The 17,040-nt window shown below is 42.5% G+C and overlaps 1 protein-coding gene across 1 annotated transcript; it reads left to right on the plus strand.

Annotated features, from left to right (window-relative positions):
• Positions 1–15,312: 15,312 nt before the first annotated feature.
• LOC115682861 (major strawberry allergen Fra a 1-3-like) lies at positions 15,313–16,265 on the plus strand. Its single transcript, XM_030607220.2, has 2 exons — positions 15,313–15,597; positions 15,696–16,265. Exons 1-2 carry the CDS (start codon positions 15,417–15,419, stop codon positions 15,989–15,991), a joined length of 477 nt encoding a protein of 158 aa, XP_030463080.1. The 5' UTR covers positions 15,313–15,416; the 3' UTR covers positions 15,992–16,265.
• The last annotated feature ends 775 nt before the right edge of the window (positions 16,266–17,040 follow it).

Here is a 17,040-nt window from a genome sequence, read left to right on the forward strand (position 1 = left end):
GAAACCCCTTGGATATGGTATATTATCAACCCAATCGGGATGTGGCTTCCTATATAATGGCCTTGGCAATCCTCTCTCTGCTCCTAATTGTTGCATTACCAATTCCGCAACTCTATCTGGGTTCCATGGTCTTAAATTCTGTTGGCCTAACCAAGGATCTTGACCCCTAGGATCAAACTGTTGAGGTCGATTTACCCCTTGCTGCTCCATGTTAAAATTAACAGGTGGTGGTGGCCTATAAAGGGGATTTTCTATCACATGAGGATATGGTTGAGGCCCAAGTGGTCTGATATGATCAACATTAGGCATATTTACTGGTGAAGGTACATTCATCACTGGTGGTGCATTTGTGACCATGGGATTAACCAAATTAACCTCATTTGGGGCATTTTGAGGGAAATTATAGGCACTCACACCATTCACAAGGTTTATCGGGGTAGGATTCTCTGGCCTTGGTATAATCCTAACAGGAGGTTGAGAATTTGATCCCCCATTACCGTTATACCCCACATGAGAAGGTCCCGATGTTGGTGGGAATAATGTTGTCCCAAGAGGATTTGCATAAAAGGGTGGAACTTGAGAAGATGAACTGGGACGCGATATTACCTCATTTATAGCATTGATCACCATGGGCTTTATCACATCAGTCACATGTCGCACTATATGATTGGTAAGATCGTTCTGCTGTTCCTCAAACATCCTTTTCATCGTGGCTACCAAGGTGTTATCTGGTGCCAACGCATGGGCTTGTTCTTCAGTTAGTTGCCGAGGAATGTCGGCATTCTCCTCTACTTGATTAGCCACAGAGTGTTCAGAACGTGCTTCATCAACTGGATTGTTGACATTACCGACCGGTATTGCTTCAGATTGCCTGGTTCTCACCATTTCTCCAAACCTTACCACGCAAGTCCCACTGGGCATGCCAAAAAGATGTTTGCTCATTTTACGACGAGGAATATCCTTCACCGAAATTTCGATCTTCGGTTTTTATTAAGGTAGGTTCTGTGGTTTGACTTCTAGGAGAGTTGTGGTGAAACGTAAAGTGTAACACAGGATTGTATGGAATGGATAGAAATCTGATGGATTGAAAATGGATCTGGACTAAATAGAGTTTCAAGCTACGTTACAATACTCCTACGAAAGCTGTAAATGACTCGAAAGTTAAATAGAGCTACAGGAAGCTGTAAATACAGGAAGTAAAGATGCATAGGAAACTAAAGTGCAGCTAAGCTTGAGTGTTTTTGCATTGTTGTTAGTTGTGTCCTCCTTCTTTGTTTCCTCTGAGTATTTGTATCTCCCCCTGTCCTGCAACTGCTCGTCGGTTACTTCCATATTTTCAAACTTTGAATAATTTGGCGCTTCCAATAACTGCCTTTCTAACCACGTTTTTTAGTTTTGTTGTCCGCCAAAACTTGATCTCAACCGCTAAGATGGTTTCAAATCTGGACAAGTAACTTCCCATGATATGCTCGTGCTCACTATCCCCACTTCTGCTCGTAACTTCTTGCTGTCGTGATTTACGTGATTGGACTGTGATTCTTCAGTGCATTCTCGAAGCGTGAACCTCCTGAATTTCTTGAAAGTATCGTTGTCCTGAGGTATAAATATTCCAATGTCCCGAACTATAACTCTCCATATTTCGGTAAGTATACCCATTTGCATCAACTACCGAATTCGGGATACGATACCATTCACACTTGCTTTTCAACATGTTTCCGAATTTGGTCTAGACGTGTTTCGGCAAATGGTTGATTTCCATTACATACCATATTCGGCATTAAAGCCGATTCAGCACTTATGCCGATTCTTATTTTGGTGTCAACAATGCCTCATAGAGATTGGTTATGCTGTTATGAGCCATATCAGGGAGGTACAATGCGAATAAGGGATGACACGACGCTTGATATTATTGGTCGCAGAAAGGTGATGCTAAAGATGAAAGATGAGACAATTAAGAATCTTCCGGATGTGATGCATATTCCTGGTCTTACCAGGAATGTTATTTATGTGGGAACTATGGTAGATGCTGGCATTACCTTCACTGGCGTTAAATATTCATGCAAGCTAACCTGTGGATCTATTGTAATCGCCAGAGGCAAACGATAGGAAAAATTGTGGAAGTTATTGGAAAGCACGGTAATTAGCACTGAGAGTTATATCTCAGAGCAGGTGGAAGAAGATCTTTCGATGCTGTAGCATCGAAGATTGGGTCACATCGATGAGAAAGGGTTGATAACGCTTACCTCAAAGAAGATGGTGGATGGTGTGACATCTACGATTTTGGCTATACGAAATGGTTATAGAACTGGCGTGTAGATTATGGGAGAAATTGGCTATGGACCAATCCAAGGATAAGTCATGGATCGATCAACCCGATCGGAAGGGTAACCAGGGGATTAGCCATGGTCTGATCGAAAGATTGGCCCTGGAATGATCAAGGGATCGGCAGTGAATCAATCAAATGACTATACAAGTGGCTCGAGCTATTCGGCCATGGATCGGCTTTTCGACTATAAGGGTTGGTTGTGCGACGGTCTTGTACCACCACGGATCGATGAATGATCATGGATCGATTCCGCGCAGTTTTATTCCGATCGCGGGTTATGACATTCTCAACCCGATGCCGATTAATTACATATTATTGGATTATTCGGCCTCGTTTAGGCGCCAATCAAGAGGATAAGACCATCTTACCACATTGAACCTTGCTTTATTTTTAGGATATTATTGCACATTAAGGTAATATGTGCATGATCGATGTCCTATGATTGTTTAACCTATAGTTTTCATTTAAGTGCAACTTTTAGAAGCCTTGATTGAGATGAGACAAATTTTGGTCTTATCCTAGCAAGCTTGGGCGCCACTTTTGGGAGAAAAAAGGAGAACAGGGCTCACTTGGTTAGCTTCTAGAGTTGTTTTCCCTTAACCTTCAAGCATGTGCTCTTGTCTTGCATTAATGAGACTTGATGGAGATATTTTTAAAAGTTAGGCTAGCCTAAGCTTAGGGCCATGAGTGCAAGTGAATTATTGGTCTCTCTCTCTCTCCCTTAAGGAGATAACACTCTCATTTCTCACTCACACTCACTCTCATTTCTCTAATTTCTCTCTTTCTCTCCCTCCCTTCTCTCCTTCTCTCATGCCCCCTCCATCACCGGCCACCATCACCACCACCTCTCGCCACCACCATCACCGCCGGCCATCACCACCACCGTGCCAGCTGCTTGCCAAGCTGTCCGTGCCAGCCGCTCGCCATGCCGTCCATGCCGTGTTGACGCTTGTAGTTTGAACGGTTGAGTAAGTGGTTTCTCTAAACCTTGGCTAGGGCGCTATTCTACGCATATCGGTCCTAGGTTAATCTTGTTTGAGCTTGTTCTATCATGTGTGTTTTTAATGTTCAAGTGGCTATTGCATGTTGGTTTGGACCTTTTGGAAACGGGTTTTGTGGGTTGACGATTCGTGGGTACCAACTAAAGCTTGAATCTTTGAAGTTTGGTTTGAAAACCAGATTTGTTGTTACTGTACCTTTTCAGTTTACTATTTTCGTAGAGATTCTCATGGGCCGAATCTGAAGTTGTGTTTTTCATAAAAGTTGTTCTTCACATCTTGACGTTTAACATATTTTAAATCTGAAATTTTTGGAGGTCATTTGGGCGCATGAAAGCCCATCTTCAAACCTTGTTTAAACTGCCATGAAATGCTGTTTCTCTGACCTTCTTGTCTTTCCAAATTTTTATAAATTTTTACATATCTATTTTCAACAAACTTCCTCCACAAAAGTTGTTAAGGACTTCTGTTTCTATGATATATAAAAATTTTGAAGCTTTTCAAGGTGATTTGGGTACTGAAAGAGATGTATTTTGATTATAGAGTAGTCTGTTCTAACGAGCTGATTACGGTTTGAATTTGAGTGATAAAAATACATGATTACATATTGAACTGGGTTTTGTGCTCTGGATAAGAATGTTTATCAAGGTGTTTTCTGTGACATATCCAAAATTTGGAATTTTTGGAGTTCGTAAGCGGTCCAGATTTACCCAATTTCAAAGATGCACTATTTTCTTTAATGTGCGATTACTCTAGTAAATTTTTATGTGTGCGGAATTTAGATGTTCTAAGTGCGTGAGCATGGAACACTCTTGCATTAGCCTAAGTGGAAGATAATAATTGGCTTGAGTGATTGATATGCTTGCTTGATCACATAAATGGTTCTGTATTTGTATGATTGCGAGGGACGATGCCCGATGGATTTCGGACGCCCGATGGATTTCGGTTGCCGTTTGCAGATGGATTTCGGAACGAAGCTCTTAATTGAATGCCATCTTCGAGTGAGGTCGATTGACGAAGCCATGTCCGATGGGGCGGGACGATGCCCGGTTACGCCGGAAGACCACCGACGTGAGTGTCAATCGTGGCCCTGAGCGGTCGTAATAATCAGAACTCGTGTAGATGCATTGTGCATTATTATGTGATATTGAGTGTTCTTGATTATAATGTGCAATTGTCGCATGCCATTTTGAAGCGAGGCTTCGCGTGTGAAATAGTTATGTGAATTTGATGTGCCGACGGGAGGTAAGAAATATGCGTGATTAATTGATGGTTTTGGGACATGCGAAGTTGATGAGTTACCCTTCGTGTTTCCGAGGCGAGGTACCTTCCTACTTGAGGCTTAGAGGTTCTACTTATTGAGTTTTACTGATTTGTTGTTGTTCACCTCTTTTCAGGCCTCTGGGTTGGATATTCGGACCGTTTGTTTTGGGTACCCCGTTACTATGGAGGTGGACATTACCGAAGTTGTGGCACCGGGGACTGACATCGTGTACGAGGAGCACACGACGACCATTTGGGTCGATGAGGTGTTCCTTTTTTAGGAGGTCCTCATGAGTAGAGAAGCTAGGTCTAACCTCCGACCCTTTTGTTTGAATCAAAGAAAGGCCTGTAGTTGCGGGTTTGTATTTTGCTAACGTCCGATTGTTATCAATGCATATATATATATATATATATATATATATATATATATATATATAAACTATGCTTTTGGTGATCGTGTTTCATATGCTATCCCTATTGTTGTTGTTGTTGGTTGGGTGATTTAGAATTTGCTTCCGCACGTGCTTATTCGTTTAATAATACGATGGGTCGGCGACGCCTCTTGGGACGTCGCAATTAAATGACCTAGGAAAGGGGTGTCGCACGCCCAAGGCTAGATGGATAGGGTGCGGGGCGTGACACGGGTGGTTTCGCACAGTCATATATCGACTACGGACGACCACGGATTGATCCGTGTGACCATGTATTGGTCACAAAACGATCGATCCTACACAACTACATGACAATCGAGAGTCATCCATGGGACAAGTATGCTTGGCCATGATCGGTCATGGATCGACCATGGGACACTTGGACGGGTCATGGACCAGTTGTGAATCGGTTGCAGATTAGTTCGACGACCTCACCAAATGGGTCATGTGCCTAAGCTGCGTGCTAGGCCATGTGCCGGGCCATGAGCCGGCCATGTGCCTAACTTGGACTCTTTTATAAGGCCAAATGCCAGCCCAAGCGCCGACCATTTACCCGTCCAACCTGTGGACGCTGCGGATGGGCTGTGTGCCAGGTCGCGCACGGGCCATGCGTTCGATCTGCATGGGGTCATGTGCCAGGTCCTATACCCGGCCCTGCGCCTGTCCAGTCTGAGAACCAGATGGACAGGCCTTGCGCCAGGCCATACATGGGCCGTGTGCTAGGTCTGCCAGGCCACGCGCTTGATCATTGTCGGCCATTGTGCCTATGCCATGGGCAACCGACCTAGTCATTCAAAATAAGTTTAGCCAAGACCCGCCATTTTCGATGGTGACTCTGCTATGAACCTCGGTTTAGTAGGCATGATCTATCGTGGATGGACACGAGGAACTCATACCCGACCAAGTTAGCACTTCCTTTGGCCTAGTCCTCATGGTTGCTTTATTCCTTGGAAAAATAGACAAAATAGAAGATTCTAGAGAGGAAGGCTTGTCTTGGTAAGCAAGTATTGGATAAAATCAAATCCAAAGCCCATGATTACACCAAATCTAGACATTAAATGAAGGATGGTGAGTCATCTAGCTTGAGTGTCTTATACATCATTACACTTCATTAATGCTAGGATGATTCATGCATTAGGTGGTTCAATATGAAGAAGGCAAATGTCCACTTAAGGCCTAGGCTTGCCACACAATCTCACTAGGCTTGACACCTCTTCTTCTTAGACTAGCCAACTCAACCCAATAGGCTTGCCACTTAAAGAACTCCTATTGGTTAAAATGGAAGGGTAATGATGAGAGGTTTGCCTATAAATAGAGGCACCAACCCTTAATTTCTAACTTTCATCACTCATTTCCCTCTTCCTCTCTCTCCCTTACACCACTTATCCTCTAGACTGCCCTATCTCCTCTCGGCCACGCCCTTGCCCGCGCCCGTGCTCATACCACACCTGTCTCCAGGTTCGCCACTAGGCCACCACCGGCCATCAACCTTGGAGGGTGGTAAGTAGACCTACTAAACTTTGGTTAGGGCGATGTGTTACGTTGGTTGAACGAGTCATGTTCTTGTTGTGCTTGTGTGGTATAGTAAGTAGACTTACTAAACCTTGGCTAGGGTGTCGTGTTACGTTGTTGGGCAAGTCATGTGCTTGTAGTGCTTGCATGAATTCCGAGGTTTGTGAACACTTGATATAGCTTGCCGTACTTGCATTTACATTTGTAAGGTTTGCTCATGTGTTTGGCATCATATTTAAGAGCATGCCCGGGCTATGAACAAGTCTCGCTTGGTAGGGATCGGCATCGAAGCGTGTCAGAATGAGCCTTGCTTGGAGGGTCGGTATTAAGGCATACCGATCCAAGCCTTGCTTGATGTAGGTCGGCGCCATGACTAGTTGGTTCGGGCCATAACTTGATTTCGTGCCCGACATGACTTAAGACTTTAGAGGCAACATGTTATGATACACACTTCGCGTGAAGTACTCAAGTTGGTATGATGCTTGTTGGCATAGTCGCATGAGGGAAAAGTATGGCCGTCGCCCTTGATTAGGGGACGTTGCCCGATTAAGTTCGGATGAATAGCCGTCGCCCTTGATTAGGGGACGTTACTCGATTAAGTTCGAATGAATAGCCATCGCCCTTGGATTAGGGGACGTTGCCCGGAGAATTCCATAAGAACTGTACCAACGGTTGAGATGATGAATCCGTCGTGTGCATGCTTTTGGTTGAGATGTTGTTGCTTGAATAGAAAGGCAAGTTGAGATCATCATATATACAGAAACCAGTGTGTTTGAAACATCTTTGCTATTGATTTGCTATCAATTGATGTGGCTACGACATGTGTTTTGTTCGATGGAGAGGCGTCCTCCTATCCGGAGTTTAGTGAGTTTTACTTACTGAGTCCTTGACTCATTCCGTTGTTTTTCATATTTGTAGGCATGGAAGTCTCATGCCAGTTTTGGAAACTGTAGTCACGCTAGAGGAGATATGAATTTCCCTCAGCCTACGTGGACACGTGTATTGTGTTGAAAAGGGAAAAAGGCTCATGGAAAAGGGGCTTGTAAAATACAATCATGTAAATATAAGGTTTGCTCATGATGCGCTTTTCCCTGACCCTATTGTTTGATTGATGTTGTTGTGATTGTCCCGAGTATATGCTTCAGCTTGTTCGTAACAATAAGATAATAATGAACGGGACGTCGCATCAATAACCCCGAAGTGAGGACGTGACAGATGGAATTCCAAGCTATTCTATGGGTTTTGGATTTTGTGAACATTGTCTACATGGAAAACAGAATCGGGTATCTTTTGAATCCATAGAAGGAAGAGCGAAAGGGATTTTGATTTGATCCACAGTGACGTCTTCGGTCCTACACTTGTAGCATCGTTTGGAAAATCAAGATATTATGTTTCTTTTACTGATGATTTTTCCATATATGTGTGGATATATTTTCTGCAAAGGAAAGATGATGTGTTTGAAAAGTTTCGCGAGTTCAAAGCTTTGGTGGAAAATCAATTTCATAGGAAAATATAAGTTGTGCGGACTAATAATGGAGGAGAATTATGTTCAGCGAAATTTAATCAATTTTGCGCGACTAGTAGAATTGTCAGGCATAAGACAACGCCCTATATACCTCAATAGAATGGGGTGGCAGAAAGGCTTAATCGGTCTCTCATGGAAAAGGCAAGGAGTATGCTAAGTGGTGCTGGCTTAGCAGTTGAATTTTGGGCGGAAACAGTGGCTACTGCATGTTATCTGAAAAACAGGTCTCCCACATCAGCTTTGAAGGATCAGACACCGTTTGGGGCACTGCTTGAAAAAAAGTCAAACATATCCCACGTTAGAGTGTTTGGTTGTGAAGCATCTGTACATGTACCGAAGGAAAAGAGGAACAAGCTTGAGAGCAAGTCAGAAAAGTGTATCTTCATTGGGTATAAGGATGGTGTCAAAGGGTATAAGCTGTGGAATCCTGATACTAAACGTGTCATCTACAATAGGAATGTGGTGAGAGAATCTACCACAAATCAGATTGTTCGCCAAGCTCCTAAAAAACCAGAGATGGTTGAGTTAGATGTTAGTTGGAAGGAAGAGACAGAGGCTACATTAGCTAGAACATAAAATTTAGATTCTAAAGCTGATGAGCTTGACGAGGCGGATGGTGTAGTAGATTTTGAAACTGAGTCTGAAGTTGAAGCACCACCTGAACTAGTCTTAAGAATGTCCACACGGCTGAGAAAACCACCTGAGAGGAATACCCTGTTTGCCAGCAATGAGAATTGTTCTATGTCTATTATAGATGATGATCCAAGTATGGTCAAGGAAGCAAGAAGTGCAGAGGATAACAAACAGTAGGAGAAAGCCATGAAAGATGAGATGGACTCACTAGATAAAAACGAAACGTTGCCACGCCCCAAACTCCTTCAAGCTCGTGACATCCCTCTTCGGTCGAATTAGTGCGACGTCCCAGGAAACGTCGCCTACCCAAACCAACACATCAAAGTTCGATCACGGCGGAAACGAGAACAACTCCCGGACAAGAATTAGAAAAGGGGTAACAGGGAGGAATAAATCACCAAACCACTAAAAAGCTTATTTGCACTGCGATATATACAATATCCATTACAATCCATCACAACCAGCAACCAACCACTTCATTACACCCACTATATTCACAATATTCAATACAAACCATCGCAACCATCAACCCTCCGCACTGACAACTGCCGATATCAAAAAGGGACTAGCGGCATCGGGTAGACTAATACTACCACAAAAAAGGGGCACCTCTCAAAACTGTCCAACCCCTAAAACTTCTAACTAACCCCTATTCGCCCTAGAGAGGTCCACTCAGAATCAGTCTCGTCGATGCCAGTCTGTTCCTCTGAAGACTTGGGCTCAGCATTGACCTCAATCAGATTGTTCTCCTCTCCCGACTCCACTGGAACTTCTATCGGCTAAATGGTTTTAAATAAAACCGTGAGAACACTTCTCAGTAAGCAACACCTTAAACCCTACCTAGGCTAACACGTATCTCTGGGCATGTTCAAGCACACAATCAATCAGCAATTGACATGCTATAACATTCACAAGCACACTGGCCTTACCTCAGCACATGCACCACCCTGCACGTTAGTCCAATCATTATAACATGCAGTCACCACAAAACACACTCATCCTCATAACATGACCAATGTATGCACAGGTATCATCGATAGACCGAACACTTTCCATTCTCACATTCGCCTAACAAACACAACATCATATGATTACCATTTCACTCGAGCACACGCATCCAATTCATTTCTGACCCGCGTTACAGTACACGCCTCAGGCCCACTTTCAATCCATGGTCCACATATAATCGTCTCATTTTCACAACACTCCTTAGCCCGAGTTACAGTATACGCCTCAGGCTATGTCTCTTGCCCGCGTTACAGTACACGCCTCAGGCTCAACATCCTCCACCTACGGCATAAACAACCGTCTCATTTTCACAACACTCCTTAGCCCGCGTTACAGTACACGCCTCAGGCTCAACATCCTTCACCTACGGCACAACCCGCGTAAACGAACACGCCTCAGGTTGGCGGTCTTCCGGCAATACCGGGCATCGTCTCACGTTAAAGTACACACCTCAGGACGGCTCAATTCCCCGCGTCAACATGTCTCAGGGATTATGTTATCACACGTGCACACATTTTTCAATTATTATCTGGACCATGCGTAAAAACGCCTTAGGGTATTTAATGGCCATGTAACACATCGGCACTCAATCTCATGCCAATTTCATACGACCAATTCGCACACTTCATCCAACATATACAGGCTACCAGTAGGCCATGCCAACTCACAATTTTACCAATTCAATTCGCATGTGCACGATTTAACGCGAATTTTTGCATTTTAAGCCAAATTTCACCACTCACGGGCGTCGTACTCCTACCGACAACCCCAAACCAACACGCACTATGTCTCAAACACCAATATGCATCAATTCAGCCATAGAATGAACAGTGATTCGGCCACCACAGAAAATTCACTATAACGGCACATTTAGGCCCGTTTTTCACGCAATAAGTCACAATAATCACTCGTAATTATTCCAATCACAAAATCAATCAATTCTAACCTCCAATCTACCTCAAAAATCATCACAATTTCATCCAAACAGCTCAGCCAAAGTAGTCCAACCATTTCTCTACGAATAACCCCTAAAACTTGCTAAAACGGGCTCGAACTAACCCGAAATTACCCGTTATCCTAGGCGAAGTTTAGGATATCACTTACTCGAGGTCCTATGCGAGTTCAAGCACTCAAAGGTGGCTGAATAGCGGGGAAACAGCAGCAGCGACGGCGTCGAGTGGCGAGGACCACCGACGGCTCATGGCGGCCACGGGCAGACGATGGCGGACGGACGTGCGGTGGCGGCCAAGGGCGTGGCTGGCGGGCCACTTTCACGTGAGGGAGAGGGGTCTCGGCCGGGAGGAAATAGGGGGTTTGGGCGTGAGAGAAAATGAGGGGAGAGAGAGAGAAAAGAATAAATAGGAAGAGAAAAGGCTAGTGTAAGCCTACCCCGGCGAAATTACCATCTTGCCCCTCTCTCTACTTTCCATCCGACGGCCAAGATTCAAGCTTATCCAAAAATTGATGGCCAAGATCAATTCTTTCCAAAAATATCCAAGGGTAAAATTGGAATTTCACAAAAAGTCCAAGAGCAAAATTGTCCAAAAACTTTTATCTCTAAAGTTGGTGTGAAATGACCAAAATGCCCCTCTCATTTGTACTTGGCTTTCATAAAATCTCAAAGGCAAAACGGTCATTTTCCATTTTCTTCCAAAATTCCAATTTTCTGACGAATTCGAGCAAATTCAAAACTGACCACGGTACTTCTGACGTCGTCCAAATATTGTATCATGACTATCAAAATTTTCGATACCCAAACTCAGTCTCTATTTAATAGCTAAACTCAAATAAACACAACTTGAGCTTATCTCACACTAACGGGCGGCTTCCGGGAAAATTCGTGTATTCGACCCGTGGTCGATACTAAATCGAACCACGTTTAAGCTCACTTGAGTCATGGCGACCTCCATTGTCATATAATTGCGAGGATCAATCACTAGTTCTAAAGATCGCGATCGTTTGGAACAGGTTTGGGATCATTTGCAATTTCATATCCTGGCGAGGCGGAATCACCCGCGATCCAGTTATATGGCATTTGCAAATCGATCAATGACCAACCTTAGATCGGTCTATATTAGCCCAAAATATCACATCGACAATCCTTATGGTCGAAAGTCAGTCCATGATCAAGTTCTATGGCCGCGCGAATTAAATTCCCTAATTAGCCTTTCCCTACTGGTTAGTATCCCGAGAGTGATCAAGTCTATGCGAGATTTGCTACAAGTGCGTTATTGAAATCATGCATTTGATAAATACCAAGTGGGTCGAAATTTGGAATGTCATAAACGTGGAGTCTAGTAAAACTACCTACTGATCGAAAGGCAATTAGTTGCAAGTGGGTGTTCAAGGAGAAAATATCTGTAGATAGAGAGATAGAACGATATAAAGCTCATTTGGTTGTGAAGGGATACTCGTAGATAGAGGAAGTCGATTATGGTGAGATTTTTTCTCCTGTTGCTAAATTAAATTCCAAAAGACTTGTCTTATCTACAGCAGTTGCATACAATCTGGAGGTAGAGCAGCTTGATGTGAAGATTGCATTCCTCCATGATGACTTGAAGGAGAATATTTACATGAAGCAACCAGAAGGGTTTGTGGTCAAAGGAATAGAAGGTCTTGTTTACAAACTAAACAAGTCTTTGTATGGCCTGAATCAATTTCCAAGAATGTGGTACTAGAAGTTCGACTCATATGTCTTGAAGCTTGGCTTTGTCCATTATGATGCTGATAATTGTGTCTATGTGAAATGGTTAGATGAGGATTTTATTATCTTAACCTTATATGTTGATGATATGTTGCTAGTTGGAAATAGTTCGAAAATGATTAGCACTGTGAAAGGATTGTTGGCAAAACTATTGGCAAAAGGACACTAGAAGTGCCATAAGTTGTGTATGGAGATTACTTTGGTGCCATAACTTTTTTTCGGATCACTTTGGTGTCAACTTTTTTGAAAAACGATCACTTTAGTGCCAATGTTGACATGGCCGCCGGAAATCTGACGTGGCACTTTTTTTATTAATTTCCGATGCTGACATGGCTCACCGGAAATCTGACGTGGCTTGCCGGAAATCTGATGTGGCTCTTTTTTCGGCCGGAATTTTGGCCGTAGTCACTAAAGTGATCTCTTTTCCTCCGACTTGGCACCAAAGTGATCCAAAAAAAAGTTATGGCACCAAAGTGATCTCCGTACACAACTTATGGCACTTATAGTGTCCTTTTGCCCAAAACTATTTGAGATGAAAGATCTAGGCTCAGCAAACTTCATCTTGGGCATGCGGATTAAAAGAGAACTTGAGAATGGGAGGTTGTATCTAAGTCAGAAGAAACATGTTGAAAGTGTGTTGAAAAAGTTCAACATGGTTGATTGTAAAATCGTGAAAACCCCCATGTCCACAAGTTCCAAGTTATCAGCGCTCCAGTGTCCTAATACTGAAGATGAAGCTAAAGAGATGACAACAGTTCCATATGCAAGCGCAGTTGGGAGCTTAATGTATGCCTTGATATATACTCGTCCAGATATTGCTCAAGCAGTAGCAATATTGAGCAGATATATGTCCAATCCGAGGAAAGAGCATTGGATGGCAGTAAAGCGGGTGCTTCGTTACCTTCGCAGTACATCTTATCTTGAGCTATGTTATGAAGGCATGAAAAGCTCAAAGGGACAGCAAGCGTTAGAATTGAAGTGTTTCGTGGATGCTGATTGGGGAGGCGACATTGATAGAAGAAGGTTAACTAGCGGATATGTTATTTTCTTATTCGGTGGAGCTGTGAGTTGGATGAGTGATATATTAGGAGGCCAAGCCATCATCACACAGTCGGCTCGGCTAGTGCTATCAAAGCAAGTACAACCTTTGGTAGAAAATTTGTGATTCTAGATGAATCGAGACTGGTCTAAAAAAGGCAAGGATCGGAATAATTGCAAAAGAGGGCGCAAACAAAATATGGCTCTCCCAACTATTTTCACATAGGTTCATCTTCTTTTGATTTCTTGCATATTATTATTTCTTTAGAATTTTATTTTTATGTCACATAGGAAAATAGGATGTCTTTGGAGTAATTAAGAGCAGTTATAGCCTATACCAATGTCAAGAAAATTTTATAACAAGTTGTATTATCCATTCTTGATTTGAAGGATCTTACTATCACTCTCCCACTAACTATCAGATCGAGAATGGATAAGGCTGTATGTGAAAAATTCTCCCTTGACAAAGTTCGGGACGATGCTCCGACAGTTTGACAGCGGTGCATTGAATCGACATGTTTGCCGATATTCAAAGCATAAGTTGAACCTAATAGTTGATAAGCTTGAGCACCGGTAGCCATGATTCTGAGATGACTATCATTCTTACAAATCCGTGTGAGAAGCTTGTCCCTAAGCCTCACGTTTATAAGTGAATTCAAATAGAAAAATAATAACATAAAACTTAATTATCATTTGTCAAAATAATGCATTTATTTCAATGTGCCAAACTGATCGACTTAGATCTCCCAAAGCAAATCCAATACAACATGCCCCGAAAGAAAAGATTACTGAAAAATCCTCACACAATGTTTTCTAGAAAACAAAAGGTCTAATTAGAATGCACATCAAGCATAAGCATCAGGATTGGCAGAAAGGTACTTCTCGACGACCTTGTACAACCCCATAGCTTTTTCTTTGCCTTGTTTAATGTCCTCTTCTTGAAGATCACAAGTGTTGTCACACTGTCGAGACTGTTCAAGGCTATGTTCCTTGACTCCCACCATATCCTACCCAAGATTGTTCCCAAGGGCATCAAGAGCGTTGAGTTCATCGAGGGAGACGGCGGAGTTGGTAGCATCAAGCATACCAACTTTAGTGAAAGTAAGTCAAATCATACTCCACTACAAAAAAACACCGGATTAGCGACGAAATTTGCGACGGAAAATGTGGAAAAATCCGTCGCAAATCAAATTTGCGACGGATTTTGTGACGGAAAAAATTCCGTCGCTACTAGCATAATCATGTCCCCGAACTCATAGTTTTTGGTTTGTAAGAGTAAAGTAAATCTCCCAATACTTTACTTGGATTTTTAATCGACCCATCAAGAAATAGATTAGTGGCAACTCCAAACTGAAATGATTTGCATGTTAATAATTTGAAACATAAGTCGTGAATTAGTATGAGCTTGGGAGAGTTCGAGCTATGTTTAGGCTTAATAATCCATTAGTCAACCTCTAGATGGTGCACCTTCGAGGTTAGGTTGCGACATGATTAATTTATATAGACTCGCCTATTTTACGCTATCATTCCGACCAAAATGGATGATTCACAGTATGACCAAAATATTTGATTTGAATTACTTTTTCTAGAGAGGTGGTACACCAAGTACAGACTATCGTAATGGGCCCAAAATGTCTGCGAATGAATATGTAATATCTTATTAATTGCAATACCTCACGTTGTTATCATTACGGTCAAACAATAGAGCTTTGATCGTGATTTGTACTTTTCCAATCCTTCGATCGGTGGCTCCTCCCAATAAAAAACAAGAAAGGCTTGAAAGTAGTTTGGCTCGGTCCAATTGGGAGTGCTTTGAACTTTGAATGATGATGGAGTACTAAACAGAGGACTTGCCTATAAGTACCAAGTAGTTCTCTTCATCATCTTCATCAGCTCAAGCCTTCTCCATTAGCAATTACATCAAACCCTTCTCCCACCCTTCTTGAGTTCAGTTCTCTTTGTTTCTTAACAGGCCAACATGGGAGTTGTCACCTACTCGCAGGAGATCACAAGCGTCGTTGCACCATCGAGGATGTTCAAGGCTTTGTTCCTTGACTCCCATATCCTACCCAAGATTGTTCCCGGGGGCATCAAGAGCGTCGAGTTCATCGAGGGAGATGGCGGAGTTGGTAGCATTAAGCAAACCAACTTCGGTGAAAGTAAGTCGGATCATACTCATATTTCTACCATGTCAAGTATATATAGAGATCTCGGAATTAAGAATTAACTTCTTCACTTTAACAAATTCACATAACAGGCTCCCATATCAAGTACACGAAGCACAAGATCGATGCTCTCGATGCAGGTAGCTTTTACTGCAAATATACCATGATCGAAAGTGACATCAAGTTCGACAAGATCGACTGTGTTGTAGAAGAAGTGAAGTTCGTCGCTGCTGGCAGCGGATGCGTCTGCAAGATGACCAGCGAGTACCACGTTCAGGAAGGTTGTGAGCTCAAGGAAGAGGACATCAAGAAGGGTAAAGACAGAGCTATGGGATTGTACAAGGCTATTGAGGAGTACCTTGTGGCTAACCCCGATGTTTGCGCCTAAATGCTATTGTCAAGATCCTTTCGAGACTTCTGTTTTCCCTTTGGCTCTGCCTCGGAGCTTATGAGAGAGGAAAGGTTTTTATAGTGTGATTTCTATGTTTTAAAGGGGTTTGATTGTTGTGTAAGGCCATGCCAAAAAATAAAGCTTGAAGGAGCAATGAGCAATCTAATAAATTATGGATTTTGCCCAAGAAAAGATCTCCCTTTGGGGTCATGAAGGTGAATTAAGGTGCGTTAATCCAATTTGATTTGTTAATATAAAATCTTCCCACTAACTGTATCCATCAGAACTATGCAATTTAATATTGATGAATTAAGCTATAGTGTGCTTCTCCGCAAATCATGGAAGCAAACATTAAGATTGTTTACCTAATTAAAACCATCCTGCCGAACAAAATGGAGGATATGTGACCAAAAAAAAAAAAACAAACTCCATTTGACTAGAAAAGAATAAGAAAAATAAAAGGTAGAAAAGTACTCAGCAAAATATAAAAAAAAGCTAAAGAAGGGTCCCAAGAGAGACATTTGTCTTTGTGGATTAATCCCAGTTTAGAGTAGACTCAATTTCGGTCCGACGACGTAGCTATCACGGCATTTGAATAGTCAAACCTTGACAATGGTGGTCACGGTCGTCTGGTATGAGACTAAGATTCGTGTCTAAATCAGTTCATAACATGGAAAATTCAATTTTCTTTACGAAAAAGATTGCATCCAGGCAAATCGGAGCCAGACAAACGATCTTTTGATCGTGATTTGTCCTTTCCTAACCTTCTGGATGATCGGTGGCTCGCCCAATAAGAAAACAAGAAAGGCCCGAAAGTAGTTCGGCCCGTTCCATTCAGAGTGCTTTGAACTTTGAATGATGATGGAGTACTGAACTTATGGACTTGCCGATAAGGACCAACTACTTGTCTTCATCATCTTCATCAGCTCAAGCCTTTTTCTATCACATCAAACCAGATCCTTCTATTTCCTATTGGAGTTCGTTTCTCTTTGTTTCTTACTAGGCGAACATGGGAGTCATTACCTACTCTCAAGAGTTCACATCTG

This window comes from Syzygium oleosum, unplaced genomic scaffold, assembly GCF_021117445.2.
Source record: "Syzygium oleosum isolate NSW1041296 unplaced genomic scaffold, Sole_v2.1 Sole_v2.06, whole genome shotgun sequence".
Classification (NCBI taxonomy): domain Eukaryota; kingdom Viridiplantae; phylum Streptophyta; class Magnoliopsida; order Myrtales; family Myrtaceae; genus Syzygium; species Syzygium oleosum.

What these genes read in the sequence shown, in the direction of transcription:
- LOC115682861 (XM_030607220.2), top strand. Translation starts at nt 15,417, where the DNA reads ATGGGAGTTGTCACCTACTCGCAGGAGATCACAAGCGTCGTTGCACCA. An exon ending in GCAAACCAACTTCGGTGAAA is followed by an intron (nt 15,598 to 15,695) that starts GTAAGTCGGATC and finishes TTCACATAACAG; the next exon opens with GCTCCCATATCAAGTACACG.